The sequence below is a fragment of the Pundamilia nyererei genome, unplaced genomic scaffold, assembly GCF_000239375.1.
Source record: "Pundamilia nyererei isolate P.nyererei 1_Seehausen unplaced genomic scaffold, PunNye1.0 scaffold00013, whole genome shotgun sequence".
Taxonomy (NCBI): domain Eukaryota; kingdom Metazoa; phylum Chordata; class Actinopteri; order Cichliformes; family Cichlidae; genus Pundamilia; species Pundamilia nyererei.
The window spans coordinates 1,068,474-1,078,748 of NW_005187414.1; the positions used below are offsets into that span (position 1 = coordinate 1,068,474).

The window sequence follows — 10,275 nt, forward strand, 5'->3', positions numbered from 1 at the left end:
CTCAGCTCAGTTCTGAAAGAGGAGCTTACATTGTTTTAAGACTAGAAGGTTTTAAATACACGAGTGGAGTAAATTTGTATTCATTTCATTAATATTTGCTGGTATTTTGTGCTTCAGTAGTTTGTCTGAAAGCTGCTTGAGGACGCTACAGTCGCCCAGCTGCTGAGAAAAAGTAAACGTAAAGAATGTAACGCAAGAAAAAGCAACAATCTGATCAAGTTTTTAATAACACTGCAGGAAACTGCCACTAATGATGGAATAACATTAAAACAAGGAAAACTGCACAAGAGATCAGAGTTTTCCAACAGATACAGCCACGCATAGTGTGGACATCAGAAACATATTTGAATAAATAAAGCAGTTTCAGTACTGAACTCCAGCTAACAGGACAACAGTAACAGCAGAATGCAAAGATAACACACCACACCCATACAGCTAGAAAGAAGCAGATAAATACAGTATATCAATAAGTAAATAAATACATAAAGATCTAAATGTTTTGCCATATTTTTCCAGCTTGGACAATGTGGAGAAATACTAAGAACGGATCCTTGTCAGGATATTTTATGGACCCAAACATCTTTGGATAACGGGGGAACTAAAATGTACAGAAACCTCAACAACTCAGGAAAAGATAACAGGAACGCTGTAAATCCGATAATAACCCTCGAGGTCATGAACACTGCATCACAAAGCTTCACACGAGGTTGTTTACACTCACACACCTCACCCTTGATTGCATGTCCAACGCTCACTTATAGGGGCGGGGCCGGTGCAGGTGTTTGGTCTTGGCTCTCTTTGAAAGTCCAACCCGGATCGGCCGTGCACATGTTTTCAGCGGCTCTAGTCTCCTGGGCTGCTCAGGGGCTCCTGCACACAACACACACCATAAACACATCCTTGGTGACTCATGTGTCTTCTGTCTCAGAGCGTGACACTATATGCAGTCCATTTCCTACTAAACATTCTGCTCTCTATATTTTTAAAAGTTCAATCACTCCTAACCAGCTATTCCCGCACCTTCCTGTTTCTCTATGAGAGGTGTGTGTGTGTGACCAGTCAACAAGACATTTAATGTTCTCTGCCTGTGTTAGCTGGCACCAGAAATACTAATCAGTAAAACAGATAGTATTTGATGAACATGCAAAGACATTTACCTGTAGGTGTTACTACCTGGCTATCCTACATTAGCTGTGCCACTCTGTCTTTGAATTAAACAAATTAGTTGAAATGTAAGACATGTGACAGCTGCATGTGTTAAAGTAAATTGGCATATAACTACACAACATAACCACATTGTGCAGATGCATGTGGACATTAAATGCAAGAAAACAGGCTGCTTCCCCAAGTGCTGCTAATGTTGGCCACAATCATCAACCTGAGATGACACTGTGTGCGTGTTTGCAGTATTATACACAGCAAAAATAAGAGCCACACATTTCATATACTAACGCTGAAAAGATTAACATGACAGAGTAGCGCTGCTATTAGACTTATTCTGTCCTGCACAGGGCTGTGCGATATGACCAAAATCTCAGGTCCCGATATCAGACATCTATCGTCCGATAACGATATAAATCACAAAAATGTAACATTTTTCTGTAAATTCTGTGAATCTCGACTTGCATGAAGTGTTTCCAGCTGCGCGTCCTTTACCCGGAGTCGAGTGTTTTAACGATGCATGAAACGACACATTTTTAGACATAAGTTGTAACGGCCGCTGTTTTCTTTGTGAGTATTTATTACACGGCGTGCTGCGGGGAAAAGCTGTTCTAACGTTTGAGTCTAAGCTTTATTTTTTAGCACCTGACGGCTCTTTTTTTACTTCTCATCCGTAAATACTCTGCATCTTTCACGTGATTCAGTTTATTTTGAAAAGTCTCAACAGGATCTTGAGCTTTATTGTGAAAGGCTTATGTGGAACATAAACAAGCGGACATGCGAAGGCGTTACCGTCGCTGTTGCTAACAACAACGCATAAAAACAGGCGCTTGTCCGTCCGTAGTGTGGTTCTATTACATATAAGAGAAAGAGAGAACTTTAAGAAATGAATACAGCCACTACAGTGACATCAGAACCATGTAAAAATATTGCCGTAAACTGTTTTTGTGACACCACGAAACAAACGATAGCGTAAAATGAAACAATAGATGTTTTTATATCGTCATCCGATATATATCGAACAGCCCTAGTCCTGCATACAGAAAAGGAGAAAACATTGCATCTCCAGAAAGGCAGGTGGTAAGATTCCTCTCCTGTTAAACACTCAGAGGCACACTTGGGGTTATAAATGCAGTACAAACCCATTCTGTTCAAATGTCTATTTCTGACAAAGCGATTAGTCTAAAATATTACTGAATGAGCTACACTGTTCCCCTCTGGCCCCTCTTTAAATCCTGGAAAAAAATATGAATCCCATCCCAAGTGTTTTATCCATGAGATGTTTTTAAGTATAAGCTCAGCCTTTACATATAACTCACTGTGGCTCAGTTGTTCCATAAGAGTCAAACACATAAAGGATGGAGACCACACTTCCTGTTTGTGCTCCATCTCCCGGGGCTCTGAAAGCAGCATATTGACAGGCAGAGAAGAAGCACTCGCTAATTCTGTCCTACTGTATTTGCTGCTCTGTTTACCCTTCAGCCCATGTTTCTGCATTCGTGGAGCGCGTTATCGTTCCACCGCAGCATATTGTGGAAGGGGAGGGAACATTAATGAGAGTACGCTGTGTCAGGTTGAAATGACAAATCAATAAAAGTAATTATATTTCCACAGTGAATTAACCCAGCTGACCTTTTAATCACCCGCTGCTCTGTAAAAACAGTGTTAACTGAAAACAATGGAATAAAAGAGCACTTAACTCTAATTAAACAACTCTCATGAAATGTTTTTTTCAAGCCTGTCATTTTTCCTTCTGACGTTTTCAACCATGTTATTTATGTTAATCACAGAGACACTTTGTTGCTCCTTTTCTTCATAAATATATTCATCTTTGTTGTGTATTTCTTTTTAACAGAGGCCAGAAATATTGAATTAAATCAGCTGTGAACCTCTGTGTTTCTCTGCAACAGGAGCTTCCCGGCACAGGTGTCCGCTAAGAGGCACTTCCTGCTCTCCGTCACTACTGACAGCAGTCCGAGAAACCACCGGATCACCTTCACACACGTCCATGCTGTGGTCCTCGGCAACATCATCTAAAAATTTGAAAACAATAAACAGAAAACAATATATTTTTCCACTGAGCAGTCAAAATCAGAACAAACTGGCAGAATTATCAGGATATCCAAGAAGAATCAGTTGAGCTCCTAATTGAACCAATATATAGTTATATACAGTGGATTATGGACAGTATATACATGATGAAAGTCATCCATTGGTTTATAAAGCACTGTTAGGAAGCCTCTTGACCACTGTCACCTTTATCTGTTGAAAGTAACTTTAGGAAGGATGACTGAGAACCCTTGCTTCATTTTTCAGACGCTGGACTGAAACAGCTGAAGTTCATCAAACTTTTAATTCCATGTGAGTCAGTTCTACTTATTATTTTTGATAATGTTAACTATTTTGCATATCAAGTACCAGCTACTTTAAAAATATAATTTAATTTGCTTTATTTGCTTAAATTATATGACAGACATCTTTGGAAGCTTTTGATTCCTGGGGTCAATCTGACCCAAACGTAAAAGATATTAGTTTTTAGTTTTTGATATAACAGCTGGGATGATTTAACGTAAATGGAGTAAAAGTAAAATCTGCTCGTCTTTTATCAATTTTTCAGGTTCTTGCACTTATATCATGAACCAAGTTTAACAAATTGTTTTGGATTTTATTTCGCTTTGGGGGGTTTTTTGGTTGCTTTTACATCTTTTTGTAACATTACATAAAAACTAAGGTACAATAATGAATGCTATCATGTCATAGTCTGACCACAGAGTCTTATCATCTCTGTTAGTCATGAGAAACAAATACGTGTATTTCTGCAAACTATTCATTGATGATTCATTCGTCTGAGCATGCTAGCTTGGATTTGGACATGTAAATAAGGACAGTGTGCATGAGGGCTGTCACAGTACTAGAACTTCAAACGTAATACCGATACCCAGGAAACTACTCGTCACTTGAAAAACAACTAAGAGGCTCTTATTATTGACCACAGCTGTGAGGTGGTCCTTTAATAACATGAGATGACTAATGTGGTTATTTAACTGCTAACAGTTCAGTGGGTGACATTAAAGTATGCACTCGTAAGGTTAACGTTGTAGTAACAGGAACTTTACTGAGCTCTTTAATACTTCACAAAGTGTTTTTCAGTGTTTTGAAAGTCAGTAACAGGAAGTGCCGTGTGCCTGTCGGGGTGAAGTTAGGTCAACTGGAGGAGGTGAAGACAGCACTGCTGGTATTGATGCAGTTGCAAATTAATGCATACACTTAAATAGAATTTTAAGTATTGATTAGAGTTTAAGTATTAGTATTTTTAACAACCCTAGTTTAAACTGTGCAGCTGAAGTATCTTATTTGAACAGTCAATGGTAACGCCTGGGGTGCTTACTGCTGTATCTCACGGGCGCTGTCAGTATTACTGTGTTTGCTCTATCCTACGTATAACTACCTGATGCAGCGCCTCTGTGGCGTCCCACGTCTGGACTGGTGAGACGCTCTGTCCGTTCTGAAGCGCTGCCTTCCAAGACTTTAGTTCTGTCAGTGCACTGCTCAGGCGAGATGAAGTTTGCTTTGCAGTCGCTTTCAAAGTCATTTCTACTGATCTCAAAAAACAAATTCAGCTCTTTCAAGACCGAGTCGAACTGGTTTTTCATTTCAAACTCAGCACAGCTGTTCACACCAGAGGCAGGGCTGTCACTCTCAGCAGAAACAGTAGGGGACATTAACTCTGGGTTTAATTCATCCTGAATGTGCTCAGAGGAATCACGGACCGATTCACAGTTAGGCTCTCGCTCGGGCCATTCGAGAGCAATGGCATCTGCTCCTAAGATGAAGTTTGGGAGTTCATTACAGGCAGAATCGCTGCTAAGAAGCCTGTTTGCCATGTTCTCAGTGATACACTCCTTCTCTTCTGGTATCCTCTCACGCATGTTGCTTTCTGCCACTGACATAAAGTGGTATAGCAGCTGCCCAGGCGAGCTGACGAGGACAGGGATGTTGCCCGCTCCAGTGGCGTCATCATCATCTAGTGAGAGTTGGATCTTTTCAAAAGTGTCAAACCCCTCCGGCACTAGGTTACAGAGAGCAGATGGCAATGGGGAAAATCTGTCAATGCAGTTTATGGAAGTGGGATTACTGTGAGCCTTCTGTGAATGGCTTAAATTGCCCTGACACGGTACGACTGCATCGCTTGTTGAAGGCAAACTGAAGGCTGAAAAGTCAGCTTTATTTTCAGCTTTGTCTTGGCAATCAGAGACACAACTAAGCTTGTGTTCTTGTCCATCTTCGCTTCCCAAGGGCAATGTGCTCCACTCTGTCCATTCATCAGCGCCATCACCAGATGACAGTTGAGTCACGTCTGCTTTGTGGTCATTTTGCTGCTGAACATAATCCTCAGATTGCACCAGTGTTGCTGAGTTTTCAGGCCCATCAGTTTTCATTTCGTCTCCAACTTCTGTCACTTCTTTTCTTTCCTCTTCTCCCACTTCTGTCATGGAAATATCAGCACTGAATGGTTGGTCAGACAAACGCTCGAGCTTGCTTCTTTGTTCAGTTTCAGTGAGCTTTAATTCACTGTCCCATTCATGTGCTTCACCCTCGCTGCATTCAGCCTTGCAATCACAAGTAAGTAGTTCAGTTGTGTTATCCTTGTGCAGTCCATTCTGCAGTAGCGGTTTTTCCTCCAACTCCACTGTCCTCTTCGGGTTCATATAGTCATTCATCTCCAATTCTTTCACAAAACAGATTTCTTTGCTTTCTTTTATCACAGCTGTCATGTCCACGCTGTCAATTTCTCTCTGTGAATGTTCGACTTCCGACGTCTCCAGGGGATCAAGCCTGACAGAAAAACAGCTGGAGCGACTCTGCTCTTTGAACTCGTGTCCCATGGAACCGTGGCTTCCTTGTATTGCATGATCCCCAGGAGGGAGAGGCTTTGTAGGGCTCCTGCTGAACCTGGATTTCCATTGACAGTCACATTCAGTGAAAGTCTTGTGCGTTTCATTGGTGGTGACGGAAGAAGACTGTAGTCCTGCCTGACAGAAGTCATCGTTTGCACCTTCCTGATGCCATGTCCTGCTTTCATTATTAAAGCACTCTGTCCGGTCGGGACATGAAACCTTTTCTGATGTCCTCATGTGGGAATGGAGTGGAAGAGGCATTTCCATCTTGTCGACTTCTACTGATGGAGATAATTTGGGACCTGCGGCGATTGCTGAGTTACAGCAGTTTTCTTCAGCTTCCCTGTCAGTTTCACTACAGATCGCAGGGTCAATTACATGGAAAGGGCCTTCATCATTATCTCCTTCAGCCGGCTCTTGACTGATTCTAGCCGGCAACGTAGTCACTGTTGTGTGATCAGCTGTTTCACTCTGAGCTTTGGCTATTATCTTGCAAGCACCATCCGCTCTTTTTTCCCCACAGAGGTCATCAACATCGAGATTCGGGCTCTCATTTGCAGGATTTCTTTCTAACATCACATCATGAGAAAGAATTGATCCTTCACCGCATACAGCAGCAAAAAGGATGAGGGCTTTCTTATTAACTTGGCCTTCTGTTTTCCCATCACAGACAGAAACATTTTCCTTCTCACAGAACTGTAATCCTGAATCATTTTTTTCCTTTTTCCCAGCTTCTACCAAGTTCCCAGAGGGCTCTTCTACAGGGTCTGAACAGAGTGGTTTAGAATCTGCATAATCACTGGAAGATCTCTTACTCTCACTCTCTTCCTTAGTGAAAACAATATACTCATTAAACTCAGGTTCAGTCCTCTTCTGAGTCGTCTCTACAACTTCAGCAAATTGGTTCCTTGTGCTACAGTAACCTACGTCACAGACTGACTCTTTATTAGTACAATTAGGCTGACATCTGACCTCTTCATTTCTCGTCTGCATTTCATTGACATTTTTTTGTACCTGTCTCCCATATTTTTCATTTCCAGTGGAAGGACTGCAACCACCAGGGGTTTGATCTTTAAGGGATGTCCCTGGTAGCCTGCCATCAGAATGACTGGATGTGTTAGTACTGGCTATGGTGGCAGACTCTCCTAATGAACCATCTGTATCATCTGACTGGTAAAAGCTGAGTTTGTCTGTTTCAGTAACTGGAAGCTGCTCCTCTTTCCCCAGGAGTAGGTAGCTCTCAGTGGGAACAAAACACACTCTAGATGATTCCACGTGTGTACTCTTATTGTATGAAGTCACCTCAGTATTAGGACTGACGTCAGACTTAGTGTCTTGTGGTCGCTCCTGAGATTTCTCATCTTCCAAACATTCAAATGTGCTAATCAGGCCTTCGGTTTTCTGCAGGGTACTTGCTGATGATGGGGAATGATTAGTTTTCCTAAATGTCAAAAGCTCTGGAAAGTCGAACTTGCTTAACCCACTGTGGTCATTCATCACTCTACACTCAGGTCTGGATCGTTTTGGGGAGGGTGGTGACGTGAGCTCCCTCTCTGTTTGTGAGATGTCATCATCTAGTGGGACTTTCATGTTCTCATCGAATTATAAAACCTAAAAAAAAGCCCACCACAGTGTGAGCTCTGCATCTGGAAGCTGCACAGCTCAAATCCGAGTGTTACTCGTCAAATAAGCAATCATGTCCAGAATGTTGCTAATACAAAACTTACTGTTGGCAAATAACATTTTTAGGAAGAAAAAACACGGTGCAGAGGCTGGATTACAAAGGCATCATTATAACAATGCTGGTGAACAATGAGCTACTTCATCATGTACAAGAGTGCACATTTCATTACACAACAGCACGTGCAGCATCTCACCTTATGACTCCAATCACATGGAAGTAATCCCCCAACAATCCTTTAAAGAAACAAAAGATAATATTGTGTTATTCTAGTATCAAGTACTGATGTGGTTTCTGACCATACCACTGACGGTTACACACTATACACCTCAGTACCAGTACTTTGTGTACAATGAGCATGATAAGCCTCTTTTTATAAGATATTTTGACTGATCAAATAACATATTAACGAGTTTTACTAGCATCTTTTACATCAGCTCCCACAGCATTCAACTGAGCCATGATCCTATAACCTAAAACAGAAACAGCTGAGTGGAAGTCAGTCAGCATTCATTTCATGATTTGTGCTTCTAACATGTCAAACTGCTGCCATTACCCACACAAAAGACAGAAGGAAGAATTTCAGGACAACAGGGTGCCTGGCATATCCTGTCACACATAAATGCTGTAACGGTCTACTACATGATATATACACTATATGGAGAGTATTGGGTCACATCCCTTAACGTTTGAATTCACGTGTTTTCAGTCCCATTGAAACAGGTGTATAAAACCAAGCACATAACCGTGCAGTCTGCCTTTATAAACATTTTTTAAAGAATGGATTGTCCTAAAGAGCTCAATGATTTCAGGTATGCTACTGTAATAGAATATCATCATTGCAACAAGCCAGTTTGTGATATTCTAATCAGCTGTGAGTAGAATTAATCCAAACTCAAAGCATTTAGACACCACAGCAGCTCAGCCACAAATGGCACACCAGCTAAACTTGGAGCAGGGCTGCTGAGGTGTATAGTGTGTCAAGGTCACTAAAGCTCTGCTGACTCAATTTTCTGTAAAGCTCCATTAACATCAGCACAAAACTATGCACCAGGAGCTTCATGACAGCTGCTGTAGGTGTAGCTTGTAGCTGGCTTAATAAAACAACCACAAAAGAAATTCTCCAAAGACGGAAAACAGGTGTAGATGTTAATCACCACTGTCGTGAACAACGATCAAAAAACTAAAAAATGCCACGATGAAATATTTCATTACTGTACTCATGCTACAATAACAAGGTAGTGTCCTGTAGCTAGCAAAGGTAAAAAGAGACTTAGGTTTGCTAGCTGTTAGCCTTCATTTAGCCTTTACTTTCTAGCCATTGCAACAGAACAGTTCATACAAAGTGCCTGCCTCTTCAGAGATCCCTAAATTACTCTTTAAAGTCACTTGTAATAGTGTAACTTGGTTTTTGTATGTTAGGTATAACTGCTTTATAGAGGTAATATTTACAAGTGAAGCTAGCTGGCTTCTCACTAGCTTAGTTCGTGATATTGCTATAATAATGAAAGAAAACAGACTGCGACTTTGTTTTACACTGTAAGCTATAATGATCACTGACTCTCTAGATGCTGTGAGTTTGCCCCACGGTTGTTACCTTCTGAAGGAAAGCTTTTTCACCAGGCTGCTGTATTTACAATCGCTGGCTAACCGATGTCCCACATTTGGCGCGAAACTAACAGGGCTGATTAATATGACGTAACTAAGGCTTTAGCTAACATAAAGTCAACACCATCGATATTAGCCTCTGCTCTTTAACACATTGAAATGTGTATTTCTGACACTGGAAGGCAAAGAAAGGTTTGTATTACTTCACAAAATATTATTGGGGACACAAACGCTGGTGTTTGTCTGCTCCTCGCTGCCTTTATTGTCTGTATCGGTGATCCACAGCCACAGGCTGGCAGCGGGAGCGAGGCAGACGCACACTGCGCGCTCTCTCAGTATCTGTCTCCTCCTCTCAGCACATCAGCAGCAGTTTGTGTTGCGCAGCATCATCCTACGGACCTGCACAGCTTCCTCTCTGTAAAAGCCCGACTTCTCCCCAGCATTAAACTAAAATTAAATAAATCCAACAACCCAAAAGGCACCGCTAATCTTCAGCTCGACAGAAGAGCATTTCTTGCAGTTTGCCGTGCTCGCAGGTGTTTTCTTTCTCTTTTCTTTCTTTTGGACCACTCCAGACACCAGACCGGACTCCACACTCGTTGACTCCACACTCTCGCAAGGTAGGATGAAGGCTTTGCGTAAAATCTTGACAGATGCAGGAAAATCTAATTATTATTGTACTGCTCGGCATCATCTCAGTTTATATTTATTTATATTTATATCAGCATGATGTAACTCAGTGCGTCATCCTTTCGGTATCATAAGGCTAATGTATCGATGTATTGTGGTTGAAGTCCATTTTAATAAGGACACACACACACACACACACACATATATATATCAGTACAGCCTTCTGATCATATCGCATTAGATAAACATGGTTGTTTCTTACCTGGGTTTACTCTTGCTGCTTACGCACACACAGGC

At 41.5% G+C, this 10,275-nt stretch overlaps 2 protein-coding genes across 3 annotated transcripts in view; one reads left to right on the forward strand and one right to left on the reverse strand.

Moving 5' to 3' along the window:
* Positions 1-204: 204 nt before the first annotated feature.
* Positions 205-9,557, reverse strand: LOC102205384 (uncharacterized). Of its 2 annotated transcripts, none has more exons than XR_001290267.1 (5): positions 9,338-9,557; positions 7,937-7,976; positions 4,610-4,755; positions 3,051-3,194; positions 205-870 (listed from the first exon to the last, which is right to left on the reverse strand). XR_001290267.1 is itself a non-coding variant. In XM_013908710.1 (5 exons), the coding sequence occupies exons 3-5, from the start codon at positions 7,647-7,649 to the stop codon at positions 752-754; spliced, it is 3,303 nt and encodes a 1,100-aa protein (XP_013764164.1). In that variant the 5' UTR covers positions 7,650-7,670; positions 7,937-7,976; positions 9,338-9,557; the 3' UTR covers positions 205-751. The 2 variants fall into 2 exon arrangements, 1 of the variants encoding a protein (XP_013764164.1); XM_013908710.1 differs by having other exon boundaries at positions 4,610-7,670.
* Positions 9,558-9,690: 133 nt separating this feature from the next.
* vsnl1a (visinin-like 1a) overlaps positions 9,691-10,275 on the forward strand; it is a 35,974-nt gene continuing 35,389 nt past the window's right edge. The window contains exon 1 of the mRNA XM_005724826.2: positions 9,691-9,968. The gene's annotated coding sequence lies outside the window, so the exon portion shown is untranslated. The remainder of the gene's footprint in view (positions 9,969-10,275) is intronic.